The following is a 16358-nucleotide window of genomic DNA, read 5'->3' on the forward strand; positions in this document are numbered from 1 at the left end:
TGGATGGTGGATATATAATAATATTAAATTATAATTATTGTAACACTTTAAATATATAATAATGGTATTATTAGGTTTTTGTTAGTTTGTATGTTTGTTCACCTTTTGTTTTTTTGTTTTTCTTTTAAATTTAATTATTTTCAAAAATTATTTGAAAATAGTTAAATATTATTAATTTACAATGGAATGATGATGATGTTGATGGTTTGAATATCTAAACATAGAAATAATGGTAATAGATAGGTTTTTGGTTAGAAATGTAGTAATTGACTTGATGTAGAATTTTGATTGGTTTATTGGACAACTCTTCTGCCAATGCTGCTCTCCTTTTCAAAGGTTTAAAAAAAATTAAAGAAAATTGTAATACAAATAAAAAAACAAAAAAAAGTCAATTTTAATTAATTAAAATTGTACCAAATTAATTATTTAATATTGATTGTGTGTGTGTTAGTGTTAGTGTGTTTTGTGTATTGGATTAAGTGAGTGTTAGTGTGTGTTTGTGTTGGTAGTGTGTTTGATGAGTTTTTAGTAGTGATATAATGAGAATGTTTTGTTAACGAGTTGGGGGAGGTGTTTTGTTTGTTAATTGTGAACAGGTATGTATGTTTGGCCTGTGGTTGTTAGAGACAGCTGTGGTGGTAGTGGTACTATTGGATGATGGTTGTGTTATCGATGAAGATTGATGTTTTTATCTAAAGATTAAAACAACAATATCAATATGAATATGATGATTATAAATGGATTTATATGAAACCTTAGAAACAGTTATCGTGTTGTTCTAAAAATAATGTTACTGACTTGTATTAATTAATCCAATATAATGATTTCTATTGTGTAGTTGAATTGGTTAAATAATAATGGCAATAATAGTTTGTTTGTTTGTTGTAAATTGTAGTTGTGAATTACTTAATTTAACAAAATTAAATTGTTTTTGTTTGTTCAATTCAATTGATGTATGTAGTTGTTATTGTTGTTTTATAATTATTTGATATTGAAAAGGTTGTAGTAGTAGTTTATGTTAGTAGGTTGATTGGATATTTTTATAATTTTAAATTTGCTACTAAATTTAAAAAAAGTTTGAATTTGAAGATAGATAATTATTACAGTGAGTTTAGTGTGGGTGTGTTTTTGTTAGTGGGTGGTTGTTTGGTATTTTGAAAGGTTTGTTTTGTTTATATATATTTATAGTATGACATGTCTTGAGAATGGTATGTGGGTGGTGTATGTATAGTTTTTGTTTGATTTGGATTTTGATAGAACAAACAAACAAGAACAAAAGAAGATATTAGAATGTCAGTCGGTCACTTAATAATATATGTTTGTGGGTGGGGTGTGTATTATGTATGTCTTGTTACTTGTTTAATTCTAAAGTAGGAGCAGAGAGTTATTGATGATTGATGTGATGGGGGTATGATGATATTACTTTTAATTCTATTGAAATGAAACGAATTGGATTGTGGTGTAACAATTAGGTACTTGTTTAATCGGGGTTGGTGGTGTGGTAATAGTCGTCGTCGTCGTCAACAGCAGTTGGAGTCGAGATAGGGAGTCACAGTAACGATCTGATAATTTGAAAAGGCAGGCAAATACAAGATAATTTATGTTCAATATCCAAAAATATCAATTTATACCACAAGAGATAACAAAAATATTTGAAATTATATCATTCAAGATAAATTTAGATAAATATATATTAAAATCACAATGAAATATTGATATTATTATTATATGATTATTTGAGAAATAGGTAGTTAGTTTTTTAAAATAATAAAAAAAGTTGTTTGATAAAAAATAGTAGAGATAGAAAATATCAAAAGAAATGTTTAAAAAAATAATAAACAAATGAATAATTAATAAATAATGGTCCAGGAAATAAATAAAATATAGTTATGATTATAACGTGTCAAGTCAGGAAAAACAACATTGGAAGTTTTAATTTGCCAATTTCGAAACGTTATATAAAAGTAAAATAAAAATAGAAAAAAAATTGGAATATATAACCAGGTTATCAAAGATTTAATAAAGATAAACACAACAAAAGTGTAAAAAAGGTAAGTCATGAGCAAATTTGTCAAAGTGGAAATAAATAAAGTATTATTAGTTATCATTTTTTAAAAAAAATTAAATTTTTTTATACTTACAGGTATGATATACCTTAGTTTTATTCTTATTTGTTTGGGACAGTAAAGGGTTGGTACTCTTTATTCTTGTGTTTAGATGTTACAATTGTTGTTATTGCAGCTGCCAATTGTATCAAAAATGCAAATACAAGTAGTGGAACACGAATGGACAAAAGGTAAAAATTAAGGGGGGTGGTTGGGTTGAGTTTAGTTTTTTTTTTTTTTTAAAGATATAGATTTCTTATATTAATAAAGCACAACTACTTTGAATTAGATAAAAAAAAAAAAGATATAACATACATATAAAATAAATATTTAAATGAAGTTGATAAGATAAGAATAAATTTGAATTTTACTATTGTAATATTGTACTATTACAGTAGTAGGTAGTAGTAGTTAGTGAAGATGTTGTGTTTGTTTAAAGATAAGAAGAATATATAATTCTCTCTCTTTATGTAGTCAAATAAATATTAATTTGAATTTATTTGGAATGATGATGTTTTCTGTACATTTATATAAATTTGTCTGCAATTAGCAATTTGCCTATGAAATGAATGTTGGTGTCTTTGCAAAACCACTCTTAAACAACCTAAAAACGATACAATATATCACCCATTATATCTGAGGCAGAGGTGTGGGGTGTGTTATGTCTTATCTCTTTTTCTCAAACTTTTAAAAATTAAGCTTTTGAGACCTGTCATTGAGTCACCTTGAGAGGGGTGTCTCTCTTGTCAATCCATCAAATCACTTTTATTACATAATCAACATTTCAGTTCAATTAAAACCCACCACACACAAAGAAACACACACGAATATTATTAATATTAACACACACACTTTTTTTTATTTTCTTATTTTCGACAAACATTTCTCATAATAAAGGAAGGCATTGAAAATATTAAAACAATTTTTTACTTTAAAATTTGTCTATTCTATTAATGCTAACCCACCCACACCCTCATTTTGCAAAATTTCATCAAAAAGAAGATCTTTCACTTTTAAGTTGATCGCTTTTTTAAATTTTATCGAAACTTGAGTAGTTTGAAAAAAAAAAAAAAAAAGATAAAAACGGGTTCTTTTTAATTTCAAATTTTTGCAATTTCATTGTATGTTGTATGATCAAATAGAGGTGTGTTGTGGTTGGCGCTGTTAAAATAAAAAGTGTGTAGTTTTCTTTTTGTTTTTATATAATATTCTCAAAGATTGACCCAACTTCATCATCAACATCATCATTCATCAAGTTCAAAACGCACACACACACACACACTTGTCAAACCCACTTATCACCCATATGTTCTTTCGTATTTGAAATGATAGCTTGGCATTCTCTTTATATTTATAGTATTTTTTTTTTTCTTTGTGAATCTATCATAGTTAATCTAACAATACCACTTTTTGTTTTTAAATTAGCACACACCTAGCAGCAAACACCATACCTGATAATTAAAAATATCAATTAATCTCCTCTAGATGTACGGGGTAAATGAGATCATATCCTCTTTTATCGGTTTTAGTAGCTAAACTTTGCATGCCCACTGGTATAACAACTTTTTCCTTTGGATAAAACAGGTTTTTAGGTCGTAGCTTTGCAGCTTTAGTGATAATGAAAAAAGGTGCAATTTTGGATTCTATAGATATAATGAACAACAACAAGCGCAAATTGAATTGAATCGTTCAGATAATACTATGCACTATTAATTTAATTTCCAAATTTGTTTATCGAAAATGGGAAATAGTTCTAGCAAAAAGGAAGAAACGATCACTTTGTTGTTGTTGTTTATGTTAACCACCATCATCACCAATTAAAACATGTTTGTTCTTCGTCCTATATGTATGTATCCCCAAAGTGGTATGAATATTAAACAATGATTCATTCATTCCAAAAACTAACTTTATTTGGTAATAATCACAAGGGCCTTCTCACTCTCTCAAAATCTATATCTCCAAAAAATTATATTAATTCAATCCTAACCAATCCAATTCATTTATTCAAAAAATAACCTTTTTTGTAAGAAAATCAGAACTTGTTCTGATCAATATTGATGATTGCACAACTTGGTTGTGTTGCAAATATCACAAAGACGGATCTCTTGAATCTGTTTTATCCTGGGTGGTAGTGTTCTCACTAGATACTTATTATATTGTGTATAAAATGAAATGATCATTTAAATATCAAATCAAATAATCATTCAGTGCAGAGCAGTGTCAAGTCAAACAGTCAAACATTCAAACACATTTATGATCGTTAAAAAATAAAATAAAAGTAAACCAAAATGATATTGTCATCCCCTATTTAAATTAAACAATGAAGAGTTTCGTTTGCATTTGATCAAAAACATTGTGTAGTTTTGTCAAACAAACTCTTTTCTTTTCAGAAATGAAAAGATTTTTAATTTAATTACAACTAATAAGGTAATAATTTATTTTGAAAATTAAAAAATTTAACCGTTATTGTTTTATTTTTTCTAAATTTGATCAAACGATTACATTTTTATCTATCTATCATTAATATATCTGCCTGATCAATGACCGCAGTGAAAAAAATTGCGTAAATTCTAAAATGATGTTAATTTTAAAATAATGAAAATGACTTCTTTTGGAAATTAGACAAATTTGGTAAAAACATCAACTCTGTGTGTTTTTCTTTAATCAAAATCCATGATTGTGTGTGGTGTGTTTTTTGTGTGTGTTCGCAGTTTAAATTAAAACTAGTCCAAAGACCAATTTTTGTGATTTTTTTTAAAAATTAAAAAAATTGTAAAAATTTATGATAATCAAGTGGGTTTTCCAATGATTCACCAGTCACCACATTTTTTTAATAAAATATGATATAATTCAGGAAAAGGGTTTAAAGTATTCCTGAAATGACCTGATTGGTTCGATGAATCACGAACAATAAAAATTCGCTCCACTTTGACCAAAATGATTATAATTTCACGTAATGATTGTAATTAATTCATTTTGGAAGTTTTTGATATGATCTACAGACTTCTTTTGAGTATCTTGATCAAATGAATCATTGGTGATGATTGATCATCACTCAAACTAATTCACTTAATATATTTTTGCTAAAATGAATGTTCATACTGACTATTCTAAAAATAATAAAATGATCATTTTTTCTATTTCCAAATTGTTAATAAAAAGATAAATCATAGCGATGGAGATTGATTAAACGATAATCCCCACAAAGGAATATAACAAACGTATTTGCATATTGATAGTTATTACGATAATTAAAAATTATTATTATAATTAAACTTTTAATTAATATTAACCACTAAAAGATTAAAAATGAATGAAAATTATGTGTTCTTTTAAAATTTTATAACATTCTTTTATTTTCAAAATGATCATTAAATATATGTTTGTATAAATGAAATAGAATAATGTTTATTGAATGAGGTTGATGTTAAAAAAATTAAAAATTAAAAATTAAAAAAAAAAAAAAGATGACGAAGATCGAAAATCTCGTCTAGATTTTTGACTATTGTTTTTTGCACATGACATGCTTTTAAAAATAATTATACAAATAATTATGCACAGATATAAAGATATAATTTAATAAGAAATAAAGAAATCTCATATATTATTAGTGTAGAGTATTATTAATTTCAAACAACTTTTGACATGAGATGGTTAGACAAGAAAACCAAACAAGACTATAGAATCACACAAACATTATCATGCACAATCTAAAGCTGTTAACAAACTTGAGTTAACCTACATTTCATTTACAAATATAAATATTTATTTATTTATTTGTTTTTTTTTTAGTTTTGGGGGTTAGATCTTCTTTCTCTTCTCCTTTATCAAAATACCACCTTTTTTTTAAAAGTTTTATATTTAATCTATTTGAATTCCATTCATGTTTAATGCTTTTAGAATATAAAGAGAAATTTTAGAAAACAAAAAAAAAAAGAGGTTATCACCATCTATAGTACCTTGACATATAATATAAACTACCACTACACTTTATTATTAGCAGTTGTATTAATATTGTTACTTTTTCATGTTTACAAATCGAATCAAATCAAATCGATTCAAACCATCAAAACATTCATTCCTCTACTTCTACCACCACCCAACTACCAAAATATACCATACCCATGATGATTTTTCATATGACTTTGTGATTTAAAATTGTGATGTGTGTGTTTATATTAATAAAATAACCACTTTCCATCATATGAAAAAAAAACATTCATTTACAACAAACCAAATTAACTACATTATATTATATGATGGTTGCATACAAATTAATTAATATATTATTATTTTTAATTTTATACCCTAATGTATTAGCTACTACCCTCTCAGAATTCGTATTTTGAATAATACGTAACTTTATATAATAAAATTTATATGTTTAATATATTATACATCAACTCTAAATGAACAGATAGTCGTTATTAAACTTATATTCTTGTTCATTTTTACTCCTCTTCATCCATTTTATTTATTTATATTTCCTTTCCAATCTATTCTCGCTCTTGTGTTATACTTTAATTCATTATCCAAGTTTGGAATTGATCAATTGTAAATATCACTTTAGGCTGCTTAATAGATATTGGCTTTAAAGTCTATCAAAGACAAACTAATCAGACTCTAATTAATTAACAATCAAATAGAGAATTGGAAAATAAATAACATTGAAGAGATCGTGGAAAATTCATATTATTTAACCATCTCTATTTCATTTGGTTAAAATTTTGATCTTAAAAAAAAAGAAAAAGTAAAAGAAGAAGAAGAAGGTGGAAGATTGTGGGATAAGATCTATCAATTACAGTAGTAGCTACTACTAAACAATCAATCCAATCAACAACAACAACAATAACAATCATCAACCAAAAAGAGTAGCTGATACCTCAAACACTCTCTGTGGCAACTATAACCAACACACAGTAAAGTCAAACTTGTTCTACTCTTTTTTTTTTTAATTTTTTTTTTTAATTTTTAATTTAATTATCCTGGAGCCCCAATAATATCTGTAAGCATATCTTTATATCTATCTAAAGTTATATTTTTATATTTAAATATGAATCGATAATCAATCTTATGGTCCAATTCCACTGTTATATTAATTGTTATTTGTTGTATAAACCATAAATTCTGGAATCAGTGTATTTTTCTTTTTATTGGTGTTAAAAAAAAGAGGATGAACAAATCTAAAGTTTAATTAAAATATCTTTATATCATTTTCTTTATGTGCGTGGTGTCATGTGTTGTGGTTGTTGTCTTTATATAATTATATTTACTAGTCATTTGGAATTCATTTCAAAATGTGTCTGGACAAGAGATGATCCGACTTTTTGGTGTTCGTTAACTCTAAAATCACCAAATATCACTATAATATATTTATTTAGATATGATTGTATATTAAACCCTCATTACCTAGATATAACGCAGAGCACTCACACAAACACAGAGTTATCGACTTACCTATTAACTAAATAGATAGCAGTAACGATATTGGTTATTGATTGCCCGATTACCAAGTAAAAAGACGTGCGTCGCACCACTCGAGAAGTATACGGGCAAATCAACAACTTTAACTACTAAAAAACCATAATTAATTTAATTTAATTCAATCAATATTGTGGTTTTGGACATGAGTGTTTGTTGAGTGCATATCATTATTAATACGTGCTTGATAGTCCACCCACTAGCACACACCTCAGCACCACTCTATCCCACATTCACACACAGACATATATATATGTGTATCCCATTAACATTTCAATCCAACTCTTTTGTTATAACAAACACAATTGAAAATTCTATCTATCTTGAATATTCATCTCCTAATACTTAAATTCCAATACACAACTGATGTACACACTATTTATATTTTAGCAACTTTTGTTATTGTAGTGATTGATCCATATTAAGCAATAATATAAAGTCGTGCTACTCCTATACCATGTGAAAAAAAAAACAAATCATGATCATGTCCATTCCAATATTTATAAATAATAATAATAGTTAAAATAATAATATTATAAACAAAAAAGAATCATTTAATTTGTTGTATTTTATTATTATTTTTATTTTAAAACAGTATTATTATATTATTGTTTTTTAATAAAATAATTAATTACAATTTAATTTTAATTATAACATCAATCAAATAGTTTTATTACAAAAAAAAAAATAAATCAAAAATCAAACATAATACTGTTTACTAGTCTCCTACCAGACAATATCTTACCTTTTATCTAATAGTTGATTTTAATATTTATTGGAGTTATCTTGATATAATAACAATTTACTCTGTTGTCTATATGCACATCTAACCTATATATTAATTTTTGAACTAATTTTGATATTACTTTTCCAATCAAACCTCTACCTGCTTGTTGGACATAGTTTATACGTCAAAATCAATCAAAACACTATATTTTTCAAAATCATCTCAATTTGTATTTTCAGACAAAATCCATCTTACATATATTTATTCCAATATATAAATAAAAATATTAATAATCTATTTTAACAATAACAACAACAACTATTGTATTTGTACCAACAACACAACACAACACTCAACGTCAAGTTAATCAAACAACAATTAACAATCAAAAATCAATTCCAATTCAAGCAAATCAAAATATTATTTATTAAAACTTTTTTTTTTTTGGTTACTGGTTTTTAAAACTACTACGAGTTATTATTTTTAAATTACCAGTTACTATTAATTAAAAAAAATAAATCAAATTAAAAAAAAATAAATTAAATTTTACTAATATATCAATCTTAAATTTAATTTAAATTATATTCCAAAACTCTTCCGACTACTACTACTACTTCCGAAAATCGTAAAAACTAACTCTTGCCAAATATTTATTTGTTGTTGTTCTGGTTAATCTAACAACAAACTAAAATACTCAGATATGATCATCTCCAACAAAACAATGAAAAGGTTACTTGGACTCTTCTTGTGTATGTTTGTCATTTCCGCTTTCTCTATCATTTATTTCAATTCCGAAACAAATTTTGAATCTAAAGTTACTGATGACAAAAACATAAACAAATTTCATGGTGTATTCCATTCTGTGTTTCTTAAATTAATTAATATAACTAGATCCGACAGTTCACATGATGGTAGCAGCACCACATACAATCATAATACTAAAAATTTAAATAACAACAATAATAATAACAATAACAATAATAATAACTATAAAAATGATAATAATGAAGAAAATGATTATCAACAACCTTCACCTACCAAATATGTGAATACTCAATCACCAACTATGTATCGTCCACCTACTCCATCGACAACTCAATCACCAACACCAACCCAAACACCATCTCCAACACCATCTCCAACACCATCTCCAACACCATCTCCAACACCATCTCCAACACCATCTCCAACACCATCACCAACTCGAACACCATCTCCAACACCAACTCAAACAACTAAACCAATTCAACCATCTGTTAGTGTGAATACAAGTGACAACTCATTGTTGAGTATTCCACTTAGAATTCTTGAAATTATTCCATCCTCGGTTTCGAGAACTGATTATTATTTGATGTATGAGAAGGATCCAATCACTATTGTATTTAACAGACCGGTGATTGCACTAGGTTCCGAGTTGGAGGTAAAATACTCACCGTTCCACTTAAAGTGTGACGGTTCTCAAGTTCCAGTCGATGGTAACTTCCGATGGGTTACAACCTCCATTGCACGTTTCGACATCAACGGAACTTGGCCAACCGATTTGAGATGTAGTTTTGAGGTTGATCCATCGATGACTGCCTACGACGGAACACGTCTCTCGAGAACACCTGACCCCGTTTACTACAAAACCACCTCACCAATCATAAACATTGAAACTGTCACATCGAACCGTACCCTCCAAATGACAAACAACAAGTGGAGTCCATTCACAAGCGCCAAACAAGCCAATGGAACATGGTACACTTCCGGACCAGAGGTTCCACCCGATGGAATCATCGTAATTCGTATTTCAATCGATTTCGATTTAGCCATGTTGAAATCAAGTATCAAAGCAATTCGTGAATTGAATTCTGCACCTGTAGAAATTGATTTTGTTACATGTCCAGAGTAAGTAATTTAAAAAATGATAAGAGAACAATATTATTAATTAAAAATCAACAACAACAAACTTTTATAGAGATAGAGAATCAACAAGAGTATTTTGTATTTCATTTGGTAATCGTTTGGCAATTGGTGAAACATACTCTTTGGTATTCCCACAAAAATTCAAAATTGAATTCAAGAGCTGGACCACTACCAAAACAAATTTCAATTCGTTTCAATGGTTTATATCCATTTGTTTTCCCATTCCAGTAAGTCTATAAATTATTTATAAAAAATATAACTTTATATATATTTATTATTTTTTTTCTAGGGAACAAAATGATAGACATTATAGTAAGAGATTATTACTTAGACATGGATTGGCAACACCATCATCATTACAAACATTAAGAGCGGCATTCTCATTCATTCCACCATTGAATTTTACCATGGAGTTGATCGATGCTGCCACCCTTCAAGTAAATACATATTCTAACTACTACTTTAGCTTTTACTACTTATCTACTGCTTTTACTACCTTGAGCTATTACTACTCTCTACTTTTAAATTCTTTTTCTCTTGCCTCTACTTTTTCTTCTCTGGAAATTTCATTTCTTCTCCAAATCTTTTTTTTCTTCTCATTCTCCAATTCTCTTTCTAATCTAAACTGGTCTAAACTTACTTAAAAATCTAATTGGATAATTGCTGCTCTCTTCTGCAACTCCTCTACTACTACTACTACTAGTTACTTTATAATTGTTTCCATCTCTTTTTTTTTTTTGGGAAAATTATTAAAAACTTTTAGTGATAATTTTTGTTCTTTTTTGTTTATAAACTAATTGATTTCCAATAATCTAGATTACAGCTCCATTTGAAGTATTAAGAAACTATACACTAGTTGTCAATCCAGAAGAACCAGTTTTAGATGGCTGGGGTATTCCATTGGCAAGACACCAAACACTCATCAAACAAGACAAGGGAACACACTATATTGTTTCGAGAACTGAAAGTACAGAGTTTTACGAAAGCAATTCAGTCGAACAGATCTATACCATTTCACAGAATGTCGGGGATATCAATTTGGATCCAGATTGTCGTGGAAAATACATGCCATACACCGTTGCAGGTTATCCATTGACCAAGTATAATTTGGTTGCTGCACTCAATTCCATGCTCAGAGGAAAACTACTCATTGACAAACCAAAACAAATCATCACACTCGATAGAAATATTACCAACCAACCAGTAGTTGCAGCACTCAATTCCCGTGATCTTTGGAAACAAAGTGGTACATTCCTCCAAGCCATATTAAATTTCTACGACTATAATTGCAAACCATCGTACACCATCAATTTCAACACTGAAACTGAAATAAGTATCTCTGCACGTTCGGTTGAATCTCGTGTTATGGTTTGGATAACCTATCTTGAAAATGATACAAATGTAGTTGATGCAACTGTTTATGTTTATGGTTATGTAAGTTGATATATTTATTTAAATATTTAACTATTTATTCTAATTTTTTATTTATATTTTTTAGAATCGTACATATAATCCAGATAATGAAGTATTTTTAGTTGATCAAAAGAAAACAGATTCTCATGGTATTGTATATTTCAGTCATGAAGGTGAAAGAATTTCGTACTTGGTTGTAGAGTATGGAAATAATAGATTACATCCATTCCAAACTAGTTTTGGATATTCACCAAGATCCACATCAACTAAATCAGAGTTGATTACCGATAGAAAGTTATACAATGCTGGTGAAACTATACATGTAAAAGGATACTTGAGAGGAGAGCTCAAAGTACTCTCCGAAACCGTATTCAGAGTTTCAGCCGATTGGTTAGTCTCTTCAACAATGCATCCATTCTACCAAAAAGTTTCAGTCGATCCAATTTACAATACTTTTGACATTGACGTAGTTATCCCCGCCAATACAAACCATGGTCCATATTCAATTCATCTAACTGGAAACAGTGTAAATGATATATCATTAAATAATTATTATTCATCTATTGGTAAGTTGATTATTAAATTGATAAATTAATTACTATTAATAACCATTAAATTATTATTTTTTAGATATTTTAATTGCAGATCCAAGAATTCCAACTGGAAAATTAGATATTTCATATGGTGGTACTTTTATTCCATTTGTTGAAGGATCTGCTTTAAATGTTGATATCAATATGACCACTACCAATTATTTGGGTGTTGGATTAAGTAACCAAAATGTAACATTGACCTATGATTATGTTGAGAATTTCTATGATAAAGGTTACTCTAATTTCACTAGAAGCGTTGTCAATGTCATTACTAATGCAGATGGTCGTAATGTTGCAAGCATCAAATTCCAACCGGGTGTTGTTAGAGATGGTGATAAATTCTCATTCTCTGCACAATATTTGGATAGTACCAGAAGTCTAGTAGAGTCCAAGGTTATCTCACTCTACTTCCTAAAGAGTGAATACGGTTTCAATATGAGAGTTGCACCATTCATCTCTTCCAACATTGTTCCAGGTGTTCCACAAGGTATTTTCGCCGATCTCATTCATATCCCAACTGGTGAACCAGTTGTAAATACCTCGATTACCCTCCAAATCTCACCGTCGAAACCGATTACCAAGATATCCAACTATGAAGAAGTAAACATGGGTCAATACGTTGAGAATATCTATCAGTTGGAGCAATACGAGCAACAGGAGCGCATTGAAAATACCGATGGTCACACTGCTTCTTTCAAACAACTCATTAAAAAGAGAAAGTTGAACACTCAGTATTTCTGTCAGTTTGAATCGACCGACAGCGATAAGACTCCACCATGTAGTTTCACTCTCCCTCATTCTGGACTCTATGTTATCACTGCTCGTGCCAGCGTAAACTCTCAGATTGTCACCAGTGCACTCAAAGTTGGCAATGACCAAGACTATTGGGAGAATAACTATTTCGCACCACACAACCAAATGACTTTATACACAGACAAGTCACAATACATCGAAGGTGAATCACCACAGCTAACCTATTTCAATCCATTCAAACAAGGAAGATTCATGATTCAATGGGGATGTGATGCTCATTTGGATACCAAACAAATTACCGCCACCTATGGTATTGGTACCATTGAATTGGAAATCAATTCAAAATGTGCAGATTCCTATTTCCACATTGATATGATTGGACATGGTTCAAGATTGGGTTACTCTATTCCAGCAGAGATTAGAATTTCCCCACAGGTCAGTCTGAGTGCACCATCAACTTGTCAAGGTACTACAGGTACCATTGTTACACGTCGTCCAACTCTTGGTGTATCAATCGATCTTTCCAACTCCATCGTTAAACCAAACTCTGAAACTCAATTTAGCATCTATCTTCGTAATAGAGATGGATCATCCTACTCTGGTGAAGCCGAAGCATGTATCATGGTGGTTGATCAAAGAAATTTGGATTTGGTTCCACACCCAATGTCCAATGGTGATGGATTGAAACCAGATACCAGTTACATTCAAATGTTTATCGATTCGAGAATCCAAATTGTATGTCGCTACTTAAGTGAATTCAAGATCATGTTGAATCGTTTGAAGCAAGATCTCTGGATTGAATCTGCTTATTGGGGTAATTTCGATCAGAATCCAAAGGACTCTCTTTATTATTCTTGGATAACATCGAGTGGTGGTTATTATTATCCATATAATCATTTCTATCCATATCCAGCACCTTTTAGTGCTACTTCTAGTTCTTCCTCTTCTGGTTCTTCCTCTACTAGTGGATTAACTGGATTTGCGGGTGGATTCCCTGGTATCCAATTCGATAATGCACTGGAAGGAGCTCGTTCACCACAAGCCTCTGCTGTCCCTAAATCCAGTGGAAACAATGGTGGAAATGATGTCATATCTAATGTTCGTACCAATTTCAGAACTACTCCATTGTTTATTCCAAAGATCATTGTAAAGAATGGTGTTGCCACTGTCAGTTTGAAACTTCCAGATGATTTGACTACCTTCTCTATTCGTGCCTATGTTATTACCAATTCTTCAGAGTTTACATCACAAGAGACATCCATTACCAGTAGAAAGGATCTAAATATTCTACCGATTCAACCTAGATTTGCAAGAATTGGTGATATCTTTGAATGTGGTGTTACTATTGTCGTTGGTAATCCAGCTGCCTCTACTTCCAACTTGCGATTGATTGTCAAACTTGAAGATCCATCGCTGGATATCTTGACTGGTAGCTCAAAGGATGTATCCATCCCATCTTCAATGACATCGGTTGATGTTCTTTTCAATTTCAAAGCTATGTACAAAGGTACTTCAAAGATGATTTTCTACCTTTATCGTGGAACTGAATCATTGGACTCTGTTGAAATTAGTTTTGATGTACTAGGTCGTCAACTTCCGATCTATATCGGTACAAGTATGACTATTAGTGCCAATACAACCATTGCCGAAGGAATCAAGTTGCCATCCAGTGAACCAGGTACTGGAAGTATGGATATAGTCATTGGAGTTGGTCGTTATCCATCAATCGAAGTGGAATGTGTTCAACTTTTATCCATTGCAGCAGAGAGAACACCATCCTCTATTGATTTACTCTCTCAACAAGTAACCTACGGTGCACTCACATCCTATGGCTACAACAAAACATTGATCAACCAATCACAAGAAGCATTGAAACAAATGGTTGATAGTATTGATTCTTATATTGGTAGATATTTAAATTATTATCCAGATGAATCAAGTAACTACTATCCAACACTATACGCTATTGTATTAAAGAATTTAATGGAACAATCAAATATCGATGGATGGACACTCATTCATAGAAATCTTTCAGATTGGGTCAATTATATCGATAACTATTTGAATGATGAGGTATCACAAGCTCATCGTTTAAATACATCTATCGATAAGGAGCTGATTGGATATGCATCGATTGGTCTTGGTTATTATTGGGCACCATCAGAAGAGGATCTAGATGAACTCTACAGTTGGAATGCGCTCACCGCCAACATCACCGATAATTGTTCCCTCCTTTGTCAAACCTACTTTATGATTGCAGCGTTGATTCGTGGTGAATCCAACTTGCCATTCATCAATATTGTAATTCACAATATCGAGAATAATATCCGTATTCAAGGTAGAACTGCTTATGTTACCTATGGTGCTGGTAGTAGTCAATCCAGTTTGGAGCTGACAACCTATGCCTCGATTGCATTTATTATGGCAAACCACCAAACCCCAATGTTGGAGAAAATGATCAATTTCATCGGAACCGGTGGTATTATCCCTACATTTGATTTCTTTAACTACTATCGTGGTGGACAATCAAGTGAACAACTTGCACTCTCTATTATTGCCATGACCTACTATGACAAATCAACTAGATCTACCAGACCGAACCTCTCACTCCTCGCATACCAAGACACACCATCTCACCCAATTCTCAGTGCCAAATTCAATGAAAACAACACTCAGAGCATTGCTAGAACCATTCAATTCGGAGTACTCGGAGACAATGAAGGTAAAATACTTTTCAATGCCAATGGAACCGGTGAAATTTCCGCATCGATCGGAATCAACTATGTCCCAACAACACTACCAACCAAACCAATATTCCACGGTTTCTATGTAGAGAAGATCATTAAAGTACTGAATCCCTCTGGAAATACCAGTACTGTCACTGATAACACCTTCCAAGTTGGTCAGCTCGTTCAAGTTACCATCTCAATCACTACACCCGATGACATTGGAGTTGTCTACATAGAGGATGGTATCTCTGCAGGAATCGAACCACTCGATAACAATATCTACGATTTAGCAACAACTACAAACACTTTTGATACTAACTATCAAAGATTCCGTTATTGGATCTACAAACCATTCTCCTATCGTGAAACCAAACGTGATGTTGTCATTTTCCACGGAACCAATATCATTGCTGGTAGTTACACAGTTACCTATAACGCAGTTACAACTATTCGTGGTAAATTCACACTACCACCAACCAAAGTATATTCATCGAAACAACCTGAAGTATTTGGTTTATCTGCAGGTCTCGTATTTAATGTTAAATAGAATAGTTATTTTTTTCAAAAAAAAAAAAAAAAGAAAGAAAAACAAAAGAAAATTTCAACAATTATAAATAAATAATTAAAAATATAATTTAAATTAATACTACTA

At 30.3% G+C, this 16358-nt stretch overlaps 3 protein-coding genes across 3 annotated transcripts; 2 read left to right on the forward strand and 1 right to left on the reverse strand.

Annotated features, from left to right (window-relative positions):
* Positions 1 to 857: 857 nt before the first annotated feature.
* PPL_06151 (uncharacterized protein) lies at positions 858 to 2394 on the forward strand (the record flags this gene model as incomplete). Its single annotated transcript, XM_020577014.1, has 4 exons — positions 858 to 877; positions 1189 to 1208; positions 2218 to 2296; positions 2376 to 2394. 4 exons carry the CDS (start codon positions 858 to 860, stop codon positions 2392 to 2394), a joined length of 138 nt encoding a protein of 45 aa, XP_020433034.1.
* Positions 2395 to 3205: 811 nt separating this feature from the next.
* PPL_06152 (uncharacterized protein) lies at positions 3206 to 6554 on the reverse strand (the record flags this gene model as incomplete). The annotated part of the gene is made up of 6 exons (XM_020577015.1): positions 3206 to 3266; positions 3401 to 3448; positions 3538 to 3556; positions 5175 to 5215; positions 6413 to 6465; positions 6504 to 6554. 6 exons carry the CDS (start codon positions 6552 to 6554, stop codon positions 3206 to 3208), a joined length of 273 nt encoding a protein of 90 aa, XP_020433035.1.
* A 2480-nt stretch (positions 6555 to 9034) lies between these two features.
* Positions 9035 to 16253, forward strand: PPL_06153 (uncharacterized protein; the record flags this gene model as incomplete). Its single annotated transcript, XM_020577016.1, has 6 exons — positions 9035 to 10200; positions 10227 to 10445; positions 10508 to 10655; positions 11035 to 11652; positions 11717 to 12197; positions 12262 to 16253. 6 exons carry the CDS (start codon positions 9035 to 9037, stop codon positions 16251 to 16253), a joined length of 6624 nt encoding a protein of 2207 aa, XP_020433036.1.
* Positions 16254 to 16358: the final 105 nt, after the last annotated feature.

Source organism: Heterostelium album (assembly GCF_000004825.1).
Source record: "Heterostelium album PN500 unplaced genomic scaffold PPL_contig14, whole genome shotgun sequence".
NCBI classification, from domain to species: Eukaryota; Evosea; class Eumycetozoa; order Acytosteliales; family Acytosteliaceae; genus Heterostelium; species Heterostelium album.